Source organism: Vigna unguiculata, chromosome 6 (assembly GCF_037176805.1).
Source record: "Vigna unguiculata cultivar grain cowpea cultivar isolate G323 ecotype 2 chromosome 6, ASM3717680v1, whole genome shotgun sequence".
NCBI classification, from domain to species: domain Eukaryota; kingdom Viridiplantae; phylum Streptophyta; class Magnoliopsida; order Fabales; family Fabaceae; genus Vigna; species Vigna unguiculata.
The window spans coordinates 29,688,476-29,705,491 of NC_140797.1; the positions used below are offsets into that span (position 1 = coordinate 29,688,476).

The 17,016-nt window shown below is 29.6% G+C and overlaps 1 protein-coding gene across 1 annotated transcript; it reads right to left on the minus strand.

The window, feature by feature from the left end:
• Window positions 1-5,580: 5,580 nt before the first annotated feature.
• On the minus strand, window positions 5,581-7,886 carry LOC114187643 (coniferyl alcohol acyltransferase-like). Its single transcript, XM_028075941.2, has 2 exons — window positions 7,276-7,886; window positions 5,581-6,737 (listed from the first exon to the last, which is right to left on the minus strand). The coding sequence occupies exons 1-2, from the start codon at window positions 7,810-7,812 to the stop codon at window positions 5,772-5,774; spliced, it is 1,503 nt and encodes a 500-aa protein (XP_027931742.2). The 5' UTR covers window positions 7,813-7,886; the 3' UTR covers window positions 5,581-5,771.
• Window positions 7,887-17,016: the final 9,130 nt, after the last annotated feature.

Genomic DNA, 17,016 nt, shown 5'->3' on the forward strand with positions numbered 1-17,016 from the left:
GATGTTATGAACTGTATAGGAACTGAATTTTGATGAATTGCATACACTAGTGCAGAGAAGGGAAATGACAGCGGTTATTTTTAGCCTTTTGCTTCAGGTCCGCAACCGAGGTATATACGGCCGAGGTAAAAAGGTAGTACTTTATGCCTCGGTTACAAACCCAAGGCATATTTAATATTTACCGCCTCAGTTTTCTCATAACCGAGGCCTAATGGGTATCAAAAATTCAAAAAATAAAAGAAAATTTAATACTCTTTCTGCCTCAGTTTTGTTTTAACCGCGGCAGAAAGTTACATTAACTACCTTGGGTCTGTTTCAACTGAGGCATATGACATTTAAAAAAAAATTCGAATAGTTAAAAATTCGAATAGTTTTCCTATTCCATGATGGTGAACATACAACATTTCTACGTAAACTTCCACCTCCAGTCCTGTTGGGAATAATTTGATCCTTCGCAGCAACAAAACAAGCTTGTCCCTGAATTGGAATCTATTTTATAGTGATGCAAGAAAGATTGAGATTATAATGAAAGAAAATGATACATTTGTTGAGTGGTGATAGCAGAATATTAAAAGGTGCAAAGTCAATAGAACATGCCTTTTGGAAGCCATCAAGGATCGCCATCATCATAATATCGGTTCATCTCCTCCCTGCTTCATACTTCTTTATTGAATTCACCTGCAGCAGCTTAAACAAAGAAATAGTCACATCAAGTTTATACACAAACAAATTAGTACTTTCAAAGTTATTCAAATTTTGTTGAACTTAGATATTAATAACTTTTTACAAATATTAAATGTTAAGTATCACTTCCTAGAAACCACAAGAAGTTCAATAGTCTCCACAAGGCCATGATTCCAGTGATAGTTTCTCGCAAGGCATCACTCTGAAGCTTACTCCACAACAAAAATATAGAGGAGAAAACTCACTCCAATAGTTCAGTAAATGCGAATTGTTCAGTTAACAGAAAAAATGAATAATGTACAAAATGAATAATGTACAGGAGTGCAAAATACTCTGTACAGTTATACTGACACATTGAAATTGAACACTTTTCTAGAACCAAAGAACATCAAAACCCATATGAAAATTGGAAGCTAACCTGAGACTTAGACCATGAGAGATCAAGAACATCATGTAGATGTCCCTGAAAGGAGCAAACTGGTTTGTCAGTGAGTGCAAACACGGTCTGCGGCACGACAAACTAGTCGAGGCTCAAGGACTTCTTACTCACGCTGGACCTTCCCTTCCGCTTCCTCTCCACATCCCTGAGCTGAGACAGCATTGCTGCAGCCGTCGGTTCCGGTGACCCATTCACCACCAAAAACATATTCACACTCCCCCCATCCTCCCCCTTCTCCCTATCGAGCAGCAGCAGCTCCCCCTTCCTCTCCCCCTCCACCACCTGCCACACATGAAAAAGCATAAGAAATAGGGAGGAAAACGGTGAACAGAAGCAAATGAAAGAAAAAAGTAAAGGCACCTCATCTTTTCCAATCAGCGGATAAGGATCTCAAAACGCTGTGAAGAAAAAAATTAGACAGACAAAATGGTTATCTGGTGGAGCAGAACAAAGAGAGACAAAACCCCAATGGCAAACGTTCAAAGTAGAGAAAATACCTAAAGCCGATAACCCTAACTAGGTCATGCGGCAGTGGCAGTGCACGGCTCCTCGATGGTGCAACAACAATGATGGTTGGTCGAAGAAGAAGAAGCCACAATGGCGCCGGAAACCTCCTCGACAGTGCAGGCGATGCAGTGGCGGTGCGGTGCAAGCGACGAAATGATGGCCTAGCACGTCGGAGGTGTGTGGGATAGCTCGGAGCTGCGCTGGACGTCAGAGAAGATGAAAGATTGCAAAAGTGCGCCGCTGCACAACAAAGAAATGGGGTTTTTTAACCCTACAAAGGGTCACTACTGCCTCGGGTAGCAGCTGGACCGAAGCATATTGTCTCACTACTGCCTCAGTTAAAAAAAGATCTGAGGCATATTGCTTCAGTAAAAAAAAATCAAATTATGGGTCAACACAGTGGTCAAATTTTTTTTAAGCGATATGTCTCAGTTAGTATAACAACCGAGGCATAAAAGATGACTTTAATTACAAAAATGCCACTGCGTGCTTATATACAGCGGGTGCGTAGAAACCGAGACATATACTGCGATGTAAAAGGTTTAAAATGCACTAGTGATAGATATTTTCTAAGCACTCTGGCATGTGTTTTGACTATAAATTGTTTATAGAAGATTAAATGATGAATTGACTAATGACTATATAGACGATGCAATCATGATTAAATTAGAGATTTTCAAGTAACTAAGGAAAGTTGAGATCATAAGCTTGAAGAATAAATAAAGTGTTTTTAAAGATGGAAACGAGAAGATGACATAAGACAAGTTGTTTAGCCATCATATTGTTGAAGTTGTCTAGTGATTGCATCATTTGATGCTTGTATTGCTCAAGTCATTACATTGTTAGACTTATCTAATACGCTTTGCTAAAATCATCTACTAAGTGTTGCACCAGAATCGTTTGATTAACTCATCTACTAGCTTACTCGTATGATATTTTTGTCTTATGTGTATCATCTGGAAGACCTCATCTACCATATATCATTTAACACGTTGGGGCCCATTGGATCATATACTAAATTTTTGTGAAATAAAGTTATTGTTAAGGTTATTATTTTCACAAGAGTGTGGCACTTCTTGACACCAAATAATGTTGTTTATTAAATTTAGTATTTTGTGAACTTAAACTTATTTTAATCTCTTAAATCTATGCACAAAATCCAAACAAAACTGATCAAAGTGAAGCTCTATTACACGTTAAGTTCTACAATTGAAGTAGTTAGTATAGATATTCAGTGTATATGAGCAGTAATTAAAGTTCATCCAAAATTGTTATAAAAGGCGAGCTACAGTGAAACAAAATTCATCATCCACCAATGAATCCATCCCTATCCATAGCATTCCATCATCATTCTCATCACTTTATGCTTCAAGTAGTCTTCCACATGGAAGGCTAAACCTTTTTGGCTGATTCTCTTGTAATTTCATAGTGGATTATGAGGTTATAGACAATAAATGTGTTGTTCTTTAATTTTCTTCAATAGAGTATATTTTGTTTATTCTTTTTGAGTTCTGATTTATGTTTTTAGGATTGTCTTAATGCTTGTTGGTAATTCAATCTTAATCTTTAATTAGATTTCTTGTCAATTTTTTTTATTTTGATAATCTTTTTAAGTAAGTGAAAATGTAAATATTCACATGGAGGTGTTTGGAACATGTGTAGTGTAAAAGGAAACTTAATTGTACACGCTTGGAACAAATGAAGTGTTAATGTATGCTCATTTGTATGGTTGGAATAATCGAAGGACTAAATTAATTAATTAATTCTAGTTTAATTGATTCAAACTTTTATAATTGTTTTCTTGATAAAAAAAAGTAGAAGAATAAATTAATACTTTATTCATAGTCTTAAATCATCAATAAATATCATGATTTGGTGCTTCATCTTCTTCCTCTTCCTTTTCTTCTTTATTCTTATATTTTTCTTTCCTTTTTCTTTTCACTCATCTCTAATTAATTTATATCAAATATTTTGTTGGATTTGGCAAAGAAATTTAACAATTATTTACCAAAAAATTAAAAAAATCAATTACCCACACATTTACTAACGATTTTTCAAAAAGAATTCAATCACCGATGGATTAAAAAAAATCATTTCTAATGAGTTTATGGCAAATTTAACAAAAAATCAACTACCAACATATTTTACCATGAAATAGTGAAAGCCCAAAGCGAAAATTTTGACACCTATTTTACTGATGGGATTTACTGATAAAATTATCCATTAGTACTAAAAATTCTAAATTACTAACAAATTTAATATTGACGAATATTTCAGTCAATAATAAAAATTTTAATTTACCAATAAATTCATTATCGATGAATATTTTTTTAATAATTAAAATTCAAAATTCTGTCGGTAAATTTAGCTTTACTGACAAATTTTTTCTCTATTGAGAAAATTTTATCGCCAAAATTTGTTTGTAATAGTACTTTGATGATGAGTAATCATATGAGATGAAATATGGTGAAGCACACTAAAATAAACATGTTTTTTGTTCAGTTATATATTTATTTTATTTTAATTAGCTTAATCTATCATATGATTGTTTTGATTTCCTATTGCGATTGTTTTAATACAAAAGGAAAGGATAATGTAGATTTTGATGACTACCTAGTCCACAACCGCCTTACTTGATTTTGAATTTTCAAAATCTAAAAAATTATTTAGTTTAGATTCAATCAAAATTCAATTAAGTGGGATGAATTTAAAATCTAAAAATGTGGATATAAATCTAGGATAAATCCATTAAAATGAACTTAAAGCAATATAAATTTGATTTATAAATTAGATCTAAAAATTTGGATAGTTTTTCATCACCTTAATCTGAAGTTAGGTAATATTTGATACACATATATGTATGAAAGAGATGAGTGTGAATATGTATGTATGAAAGAGATGAGTGTGGATAATAGAGTGTGAATGAATGAAATGAGTATAATTTATATAAAGAGTAAGTGAGAAAATTTGTGAATAAAGAAATTTGTGAACTTTAAACATAAACTTTTGAATTAAATAATTATTATTCGTTGTCATTAAAACGCATAGATTGATATATTATATAAATTAGGGTCAAGCTGACAACAACAAAACCAAATTTAAAAGATGTTATATTTTATCAATCAAATCAATATTAACTTAAATAAATAACAAAATAAATAAAACTAACATCTGATACCATAAATAAAAATAAATATTAAAAAAAATTGTCAACTTGATCGAACTTAACCTTATTCATATTTGATATTTATTTTAATTAGATTTGCTTAACTTATTAACTTATGTTAGTTGAACACTAACATAAATAAATTTAAAAAAATGGTTAAATATGTTTTTGGTCCCTCAAGTTTCAGTGAATTTTGGAATTAGTCCCTCATTAAAACTTTATACCAATTTAGTCCTTCATCTTTTAAAATGCTTGAATTTAGTCATTTTAACCAAATTTTATTAAGTTTATTTGACGTTTCAAGCATATTTCATGATAGTATTTAAGTTAACATTGAAGCAAAAATGTGTTAAACAATATAAATAATTTAAATATTATCATGAAATGCGCTTAAAACGTCAGATAAACTTAATAAAATTTGATTAAAAAGACTAAATTCACGCATTTTGAAAGATGAATGACTAAATTGGTCAAAAGTTTTGATGAGGGACTAATTCTAAATTTCGCTGAAACTTGAAGGACCAAAAACATATTTAACCCTTAAAAAAAAGAGTTAAAAACGGTTAATATTGTTGACCAATTCAACTTTATTAGCATCAACTAAGAAGACATTATTCCAAACTCTAAAACAAATATTGATTTATTAAAAAAAATTAAAAATAGTTATATGAAGTTAGAGTACACGAAGTTAAAAATATTGTTACAATCGATTTAATCAACTCCAATAATATCACAATTTCTCCTACACAAATATTTAAAAGTTAATTTAGTGATAGATAACATATCAAGGAAGGAGTACAATTTTTTTTCCTTTCAATTTAAAGTTACACTCGTAAGCAGACTTTTGCATGTGTTCATACATGAAAACTCTCTCTCTCTCTCTCTCTAGACATATACAGCCTTTTAAAAAATAAAAAACGTTGCATATTTTACAAAAATAACACAATATTATTTTTCTAGTAACATGAGAATAATCTAAGAGAGAGGTCTAGGGTTAAGGTAATCCCAAGTTATGGGTCTAAAAACATCACTAGCCTCACACTCTATCACTTCCAATTGCTCCTTGGTAAGATGCATGTAAACAACCCAATCACCATTCCCTAAAGGACTCTTCATCGGCATAACATAACCAGCTTCACCACCCCAAGGAAAATGGAATGACCCAAACACAACCTTCCCCCACCCAAAATCCATCTTCCCCTCCAAAAACCTTTGCCCACAAGACACCACAAACTTCCCTCCTTCACTTCCATCACAGTATATCCTTGCCACCCCTCCCTCCGGTCTATGACCCTCCACCCAATCAACCAGCCCCAGAAAATGCTCCTCCGTCGTCGCCTCCGCCAACAACTCGTGAACCGCATCGGCCACAAACCCTAACGGCTTCTCCATCAACTCCTCCACCACCTTCTCTCCAAAGGGTATCGAAAGCACGTTCCCGAAGTAACTCCCCATCATCGCTTCCTTCGCTTTCTCTCTTTTCCACAGTCTTCTCCTTCCATCAACCACAACCCCCACTTTCGCCACCGTCCTTTCGCCCCTCCCCTCTCTTGAAGCCGCACGTGCAACCATCTTCCACAACAACGCGCACACACTCTCCAGCTTCGTTCGTTTTCCGCCATTGCCACTCGCAAGGGCTTGCATGCTGTCAAGCTTCTCCGCAGTTACGTAGTATATGCGACTGAACAGAGGGGTGGTTGCGGTTTGTGCAGGGGTGAGCTTGGAAATGGGGGTGTACATTTGGTGAAGGGAATGAGGAACAGAACATGGACGACGAGGAGTGAAGAGGGACCGATGGAAACATGGGCTCATAGTTGTGGGCTTGGTGGGCTTGGCCATCTCGGCCCATGATGTCAGAAACATGTTTGCTGAATACCCATCTGCAATGCGATGATCAAATGAACACGCTACAACTATTCCACCGCACTTCAGTGATGTTGCCTGCATTAGGGTAAATCCATGTAGGAGAATCAATTAAACTACTCTAATCCTAGTATTCTGTTTTCTTTTTCTATCACGTTTTTTTCGTGAAATCGATTTCTCTCATTCAAATCAGTCTCCTTCCATCAAATACCAGCCACATGTTGATAAAGGAATAGTTGCCAAATAGATAAAAAGATGGTTATCAAAATATCTTCTTTTTTTTTTTTTTTGCACAAAAAAATAGCAGCCACATGATGATAAACCCACATGACGATAAAGAATAAGTTCCCAAATAGTGTCTGAGAAAAAGATGGTTCTCGAAATTCTTTTTTGAACAAAAAAAAAATAACAACCACACGTTCTAACATTATAACAAGTACTTTCAAGTGTTCTTTAGGTCAGTAGTTTCAAGTTTGATTTTTTTTTTTATCAGTAAATAATATTATATTTCTGTGAACAGAACATTTTAAAGTCAAAATAGTTTCAAGTTTGATTTCTAAGTATATTTGAAGAAAAAGTTTTATAACCAAATAAAATATGAAAAACGAAGTTGTACCTGGACAGCAAGTACACCATTTTTCTTCTTCGGGACAAACTTGCCTTCAATAGATTGATCTGGGTTGTGAAAGTTGAGGTTCTTGAGTTCAATGTCTGTTTCAGCTTCAACAAAATCAACACCACGATTGTTACAGAGAACTTCAGGTTCACCCATATTGTTGAGCACCACTTCACCTGCTAACACATAATAAGAGATTAGGGTTTGTGCCAAGGCCTTCTTCAGAGACCCCACCATGGTTCCAAAGGTGATTTTGTTGGTGGCACAATCTTCCATGGTTGTGGGTGTGAGAATAGGGTTGTTGTAGCAAAAGAAAACTCCTACATCCAATGGAGGTAGAAGGAGGTCAAGGTTGGAGAGTGGAAGCCAATGTTCCTGCATTGGTAACATCGCTGCCACCACCTCTTCATTGGTCACAGTCACAGAAAAATCTCCATTTTTGGAACACATTTTTTGATGAAGACGTGAAGGGTGGTGTGAAAGTTGATTGGGTTGGTGTGGTGAAGGTGTTTGTCCAACTGCTGCATTTATAAGCATGGTGATGAGAAGATGGTGGGATCAAACTATGTTCTGCTGTTACTTTTTCATTCCCTGGATTGGAATGATCCACGTCAAATAAAGTCGAATTCACCACACACAATCTTACGTTTAAGGCAACTATTAGTTCTTTATTCATTTCAATAACTCACTGTATGAAGGAACTTGTATTTGTTTTTATTTTGTTTTCCATTAAAAAACATTTGTCTTCAATCTTTCAATTACTTAAAATTGAAGGTTTTAGTTCTTACGAAATGAATAAACTTTTATTTTGATCTTTGCAAAGTGTTAATTTCTTTAAAATATGAAATTATATGCTTTTAGTTTTTATTAAAGCTCATTTTTAAATAAATTAATATTTTAGAAATCCAGATTTCTATTTGGAGACATCAAATCAAATGTGGTACCAGTTATATTTCAAGCACGGGTCACTGTTATTTGGAATAAATTCTTATCATGCAGGTTTGGTTTAACTCAATTTTATATAAGTTTTTGTTAAATTTATTTTTTTTTTTTAAATTGTGACAGAGTCATTTAAAATGCATATTAATGATATATTTTTTTTATTTGTGGTACTTCTCTCATAGGACTATATTAATGTTTTGTCAGACATACTTAAAGTGTATGTGACTTAACATAAGAGGAAGTGTTGGACATATGTTATAAATTAGAAATTAGAAATAAGAAATTAGAAATAAAACGGATTTATATAATACAAGTGAGGACAAATTTTATTTTATAAATGAATTTTACAAAATTGAGTTAATTTAGAATCTACTTTAGTTATATTTATGTTATATAAATCAAAACTAGTTAATTTTACAAAATCTAAAAAAAAAAATTCGTTCAAGACATAATATTATTACCATATAGTAAAACTGAAAATTACTATAAACTATTTTTGGACTAAGATTTTTTTTAATTGCTAATATTAGTTGTTAGTAGGAAATAAAACATGTCTCACTTTTTTTTCCAAACTTATTAAATCGATCTTATATCTCCAAATATTAGGTGTGTAGACAAGCAAACAATCCTAAAAGTTAGTTCATTTTAGGTATGTAGAAAGATAATTATAAGGAAAAAAAGAAATAAAACTATATATGCAATAAAAACAAAAGTACGTAATGTAGATTTAAAACCAAAAACTATATATGCAATAAAAACAAAAGTATGTGAGGTAGATTTAAAACCAAAATCAACTTTCCATATAAAGATACTTTTTATTAATTCAACAATTAACAAATAATTATTACATTTTTATACACTAAGTAAGAACGCCCACTAATTTACGTTAATTTGGTTAAGGAAAAAGGAAAAAGAAAATTTAGATTCTAAAATTAAAATTTTAACTTTTTAATTACTATAATTTTAGACCTACATTTTAATATTTTTTTTGTTTTTCTGTTTTTTTTTTCTCCAACTAAGTTTTTATTTACTTATATTCATATAATGTGGAGAGGAAGGAATCAACTAAATTTTTAGATTCTCCTTTTGTTTTTATTTATGTGAAGATAAGTGAATGGTTTGTTGTGTGGATCTCATTATACCCTTTAAAACATTCAATCTGATCAAGAAAGACAGTGATGGTGGGGAATGCTGTTTCTTCATTTAACTCTCATTTGTATAGCAAACACAGATTCAGTATGCTGTAATACATACTCACATAATTCGTTATATATCATTTATAATCAATTATGTCATGAAGTTTGTCTTTACTAGTAAATGTCTCTATTTTACTTTAAAAAAACGTGTGAATTTACATGCGTATTTCTGTTTTTATTTAATTTTGTTTAAATCTTAAAGCAATATACTTTGTCAATCCCTTCAACCATCTAACTATATAAAGTATATATTCTTTCAAATTAATTATAATTACCTAGAGCTGTCAAAATGGGTTGAAACTCGTGAGTCAACCCGGCACAGGTTTGGGTTGGATTCAAATTTTTTTACAAATTTCAAAACGGGTTGATTTTTGACTTGGCTCACTTAGAACCTGGCTCACCACGAGTTAAACCCATGGTGATTCGAGTTGGCTCAGCAACTCGCAAATAAAGGGCCACACAACTAATTTTTGTTAAGTTGGTTAAGTTGGGCTTTATATTTGGGTTATGTTAAGTTGTTTTTTATTAGCCAACACACAGATAGTTTGTATTTTTGTGATTTTGGATTATATTTGGATTATATTAAAGTTTATTTAAATTTTAATTAGAATTATAATCCAGTTTTGATTAAAAATAAAATTAAAAAAATTATATTTTTTTTAATTAAGTGAGCTCGTAAGTCAACTCGTTTAATCACAAATCCGCGATAGGCCAGGTCGGGTTGGAATTTTTTTGGCTCGCTAATGAGCCGGGTTGGGTTGGCTCACTAAGTAATCAACCCATGATGGGTCGAAGCGGGTCGGACCGAGTTACTAGTTTTGATAGCTCTATAATTACCTATTAATTTTTAACTCATTTTTTATGTCTCTTGTCTCTTTTTCAAGTCTAAACAACTTCTACTCCTAATTCTATTTTTCTTTTTTTTTTCTTTTTCATCTTATTTTACAACTTTCCGGAAAAAAAAAAACCCCAAAGAGACATAGATGTGATACACCACCTAATTATTTCCATCTTCTTGGAATTATACTAGATTTTTAGTAACTATTGCTATCTTCTTGCAATTATACTAGATTTCTTTTCTAAGAAATTGACTTGACTTATGTACTTCGTGATGAAGAATAAACAAAGAAAAAAAAAAAGACAGCTAATTTTTGGATAAGATCAGGTATTTTTATGGTATGTTAAACTTTATATCAAGTTTTTAAGTGTTACATGAACAGTTAAAAGAAATTTCTTAAAATAAGAAGAAAGTTATATTACAAATAACATAAGACTTTAGATGATTTTATTTAGTGGCTGTTAAACTCAAAAACTTCATTCATAATCAAAGGTATGTTTGTGAAAATAGTTAATAAAAAAAATATATTATGAATTAGTACTTATAATAAGAATTGACTATTTATGAGAACATAGTTACGTCTTGATCACAATGATCCTAAACGACATTCACAAATTTAGTGGATATTCTTGACCCTCGTGACTAGCTACCACCATTGAAGAACACAACAAAGCTGCCATTGATTGTGTTTTCAGTGTTGCCATTGATGACTTCTACATGTTTATCACAAATTGAGGAAGTCAACATTCATTCACACAATGTTTTTGGATAGCCACCAAGATTTCACCCACCCACTCAATCTTCTGGTACCATTAATATTCAATGTTTTTGGGTTTCTCTCTCCTCCACCATTACTAAGTAATATGCAACTCCAAGATTCATTGAAAATAACCAATTGGTTTTGGTTCGTGAAAATTTAATTACGTCAATATGAAAAGAGAATAAAGATTTAACTTGTTTATAAAGGTAAGAGCAGTGAAACACTTTACCTTTTTGTCATTTTTAACAATGAGTGAATCAAAGAAAGTAGATGTTAACCATTTTCAAACAAATTTCTCAACAGCATTTCTTAGAAAAATTACAAGATAAAGTGAATTATGTTAAATGATACATTAAAATAATTTTATTTCATAGATAAGCTAAAACAATTTTAATTTTTTCTTACATAAATTTATGTTTAACATAAAAAAATTATTCTCAAAATATCAAACATAAATAATATTACCATATTTATTTCTTTAATTTGTTATTTAATTATTTATATTATACTTTTATTTTAATATCATCTTATTCTTATTATTTATTTTATTAATTAATGCTTCAAACAAGTCATAATAATCTTATTTTATATATTGTTATTTTTTAATATTTTTATGTTTAACTACTGTTTTTAATCAACACCGTAACTAATATCACATTGTATAAAATAAAATTAATAATATATATATATATATATATATATATATAATATAAAAATTATAATAAATAAAAAGTAAAAAATACAACCAAAAGAATTTAATCTACAAATAAAATAAATAAATACATACATTTAATTTTTAAAATTAACCAGATAATAAACTCAAAATTGTAAAAAATACGTATTAAAATCAATAAGATATTATATTATTTAAAAATAATAATTTTTTAATAAATTAGACTACTTCAAAAACTATAAAGTATGTTTAATAATAAACATATTTAAAAGTACTAATTACAAACACACACACACACTTATTATTTTTTTTATTTATATTTATTGCTAACATTATTTTTTTATACATACTTATAAACTATAGTAAATTTATTTTTCAATAAACAATATAATTATATTTTTTATATTTAATTATTTAAATAAATAGTTACCATTTTATTTTTAACGTGTATAAAAAAATATATATTTTATATGAAAATAGAAATTGAAAAGAGGAGCATTGTTGGCAAAAGGAAATACAAGTCTAAATGCTGAAGCAAGATTTTGATGATGCTAAAAGAAGTCTAAAAGCCATCTGGAAGTCTCTATGAAGAACATGTGTTGTTATGTTTAAAGCTATCTTGTAAAGTGTAATTAGAATAGTTAGAATCAATATGCAAAAATCAAAGTGATAATCGATTATCCTGAGCTGGGTTAATTTTTTCAGGAAAGCACTGGAATAATCGATTATCACCTCTGATAATCGATTATCTGTTCAAAAACTTGTTTTCATAAAACACACTGGAATAATCAATTATCACTAGTGATAATCGATTATCCTGGTCAGTTGGGTGCGATTGTTCAGCTTTTGACCTAATTTTCAGAACCCCTATTTAAGAAACATCAGAGTTACTTCTAACTTACCTTTTTGAGAAGCTAGAGTGCTAGTGTTGTGACTGCAAAGAGTGTTCTCAAAAGAAGCTTTGAAAAACCTAGTGTGAGTAGAGCGATAACTTTTCCTGAGAGGTGTTTTAGGAGATTTAGTGCTACTGTTGTTGCTAGGAAAGCTAAGGTCAAGGTTCTCTGTGTGATTCAGAGAAAAGTGTTCATCTCTTGTGTGTTCAAGAAAGGTGTTTTCTTTCTTTACTCTTTTATTATCTGATTGTAATCTGATATTTGTTAGTGATTTAGTTAATCTCGTTTTTGAGAGATTAACAACTGGACGTAGGGTCTTTTGATCCGAATCAGTATAAATACTTGTGTTCAATCTTCTTCTCTATCTCTTCATTTCATCTACTATTATGCTTAAAGGAATTAATATTTGATTTAATTAATAAAATTTTAGAAAATTTTAAAAGTATTAATTTTACCACTTAAAACCAATTCACCCCCTCTTGATTTTTGTCCAAACACCTAAACATTCCACTGTGCAATACCAACCAGCATCTCATCAAAAGAAATTGACACTAAACCCCAAATTGTCTATATCTTCCTTGCAAAAATAGTTATATGAAGTTTGAATTTATTTAGTTTTAAGACATTCTTGTAACTTTTACTCTAATGGAAAAATAGTACCAAAAATCCAGCCAACATATGAACTCTTTTACAACAGTGACACTTAAACTAAAATTTTATTTGGTTGTTGATGTTTTTAAAATTTTGTTTTATATCAAAGGTATTAAATTTTATGTTTGTCGGCATATTCCAATAACCCAGAATATTATTTTATATCTAAGTCTTAAATTTTATGTTATGTCAACATATTTCAACGACAAAATCTTAAAGTTGTAAATATGAGATTTGATCCAATAATTAATACTAAAGTGCAGATCATGAATTTGATTTCTAATGAAATAATTATTAAAGAATAAATTTGTATAAGTTATATTAATTATCATTAAGTGTAATTAATTAAATTATATATACCAAATGCTATTGTTGCAAATATATTTGATATTAATTTATAACACGCATGAAGGGTGTTAGCTCTGTTGATTGCAAAGACACGCTTGAATCATGACAGTTTTATTGGTTCCAAAGATTAAAAACTCTCGAATGAGAAAATAAGCTAAAATGGAATATGATATAATCGAAATGATGGAAAACCCAAAAAACCTATTTGACATAATTAATGATTCGGTTCTAGAATAACCTCAAGTACCTAACATTATTAAAAAAGATGATATCTCAATATATTATATCATGAATAAGATGATATGAAACCAAAACGAAGTCAACATTGATGAGACTTTTTGCATATAATATAATGATGAATGTTATGAGTGAAAGATCAAGAACCAATGATCATTGAAGATTGTCGACAGAGAAATGATTGGCCAAAATGAAAATATGCAATAGAAGCATATTTAGATTTTATTGCTAAACAAAAGGTTTTTGGACCTATAGTTCACACACCTGAGGGTGGAAAGCCTGTTAGGTACAAATGGATTTTTGTACAAAAACGAGATGAGAATGGTGATTGTTAGATATAAAGCATGGTTAGTTGCTCAAGATTTTTCACAAAGACCGGATATTGATTTTGAAGAGACATATTCACCAATATTGAGTGCAACAACATTTAGATACTTAATTAGCCTAGTTGCACAAAAAGGTCTGAATTTACGGATATTTTTACAGCCTATTTGTATAGTTCTCTTGAAAATGATATTTATATGAAACTTCCTAAAGGATTTAATTTGGCCAACAAAGCAAATTCTAAAGAGGCTTATTCAATAAAATTGAACAAGCCCCTTTAAGGATTAAAGAGATCAGGACATATGTGGTATAACTATCGAGTACTTTTAAAGGAATGGTATAAAAATGATCTTATTTGTCCTTGTATTTATATTAAAACATTCAAAAATGATTTTGTCATAATTATTGTTTATGTACTTAAACATCGTTGGAACTCCTAATGAGCTCACAAAAACAATTGATTGTTTAAAGAAAGAATTTGAGATGCATGATCTTGGAAGGGCAAAGTTTTGTTTGAGATTAGAAATTGAGTATTTAAATAAATGTGTTTTCATACATCAATAAGTTTATATAATGAAGTTGCTTAAAAGGTTCTAAATGGGCAAGTCACATCTATTATGCACTCCAATGGTTGTGAGGCTGTTAGATATGATAAAGACTCTTTTAGACCTCAAGAAAATGATGAAAACCTTTTTGGTCCAAAAGTACCATATCTTAGTGTTATCGGAGCGTTAATGTATCTTTCTAATTGTACTCTAGGGATGGCAACGGGGCGGGGCGGGGACGGGTTTCGCTATCCCATACCCATTCCCGCATAAAAAATTCATCCCCATCCCCATCCCCATATCCAAACCCAACGGGTATCAAACTTTTTTCTCATCCCCATCCCCACCGGGTAACGGGTATAATCTCGTACCCATACCCGTACCCGTGTTCTAACTACTTCAATATTAATTTTTATACATAATATTATGAAATATTCAATATTAGGAACATTTTCAACGATGCCAAATACCTTAAAATAAATTATAATTGTTTACATTTTATATTAGAATACCAAATAAAATTTCATGTGAACCAAAACATTTATTAAATTTGCAAACTACAACATTGATGAACTTAGTTGATAAAATTAAAAAATATTTCAAAAAAATATAAAAGGAAAACAAATATTCAAATTAAAATATATTTTAAATGTTTATTTACTTCAATTTTTTAAATTCTAATGAATCTCTTTTTTATACACTAATAAAAGTTATAATATATCACTTGATCAAAATGACACAAAGAACAAGTAATAAAAGGAAAACAAATATTCAAATTAAAATATATTTTAAATGTTTGTTTATTTCAATTTTTTAAATTATAATGAATCTCTTTTTTATACACTAATAAAAGTTATAATACATCACTTGATCAAAATGACACAAAGAACAAATAATAAACATAATAATAAAATTTTGACATAGATTTTGTATCTTTTGAATTTCAATATATGATGGATAGTGACAAAAAAATATTCATAGAAATTACATTAAATTTTTACATTGTAGTAAATAAAAGTTATTTATACAATTAAAGTGAAAAAAATTACAGTATGATTAATAGTGAGTTATAAAATAACAAAAAATTAGATAGAATATATCGAACTATTATTCTACATGATGAAAATAAACAATAAATAAAAATATTAAAAAACTAACAAATGTGTGTTTTAGAAATAATTTGAGAGACTATCGAAAGAAATCGCACAAAGGAAATCAAATGTATAATTAAGGTATGATAAAATGAAAAAAACCTTAGAGAACTAATTATTAAATTATGTTTGAAGTGGTTAAAAATAAATAGAAATATCATTAGTGACCAAAAAATTTGTCATTAAATTACAAATAAATTAGTAATTAAATTGGTCACTAAATCAAGTACCGATTCGATCATTGAATCAGTCACTAATTTAGTCATTGATTCAGACAATAAATCAACTACTACCACCAATGACGAAAAATAGTGACTGATATGGGTTACTGACTAAATCAGTCACCATTTCATGTTTTTCTTGTAGTGAATTATCATATACTATTCCTAAATATGATTATATATATATATATATATATATATATATATAATTTTAACCACTTCAAACAGAATTTAAAGTGAAAAAATTACATTATGATTAATAATGAGTTATAAAATAAAAAATAATTAGATAGAATATATCGAAATATTATTCTACATGATGAAAATAAAAACAATAAATAAAAATATTAAAAAACTAACAAATGTGTGTTTTAGAAATAATTTGAGAGACTATCTATCGAAAAAAATCACACAAAGGAAATCAAATGTATAACTAAGGTATGATAAGACGAAAAATATCTTAGAGAACTAAGAAAACTTTTCAAATATCAACATATATACTTAATGGTTGAAAAATAACGAAAATTATTTTAATGAAACAAAAAAGTTCTTCAAATTAAACAAAAATTAATAATAATAATAATAAGTAAAGAATTTTTTTTATATTACCTTAAATTGAGAGTATAAACATTCTCATGTGAAAGGAAAATTTATAATAAATAAAAATATTAAAAAATAATATAAATATTCAAATGTGAGGCATAATTTTTTTTTATTAACATACATCATTTTAACATAATTACATAAAGGTTATGATAAGATAAAAAATATATTGGAGATGAGAATGAGTTTATGACAAATGAAATAATTAAAAGAAATAAAAAATAGAAAAAAAAAATATATATATATATAGGGGTTACTTGATTAATTGTGAATATTTTAATAATTTAAACGAGAATGGAGATATGGCGGGGACGGGTATTATGGCGGGTATATGTACATCCCCATACCCATCCCCATAC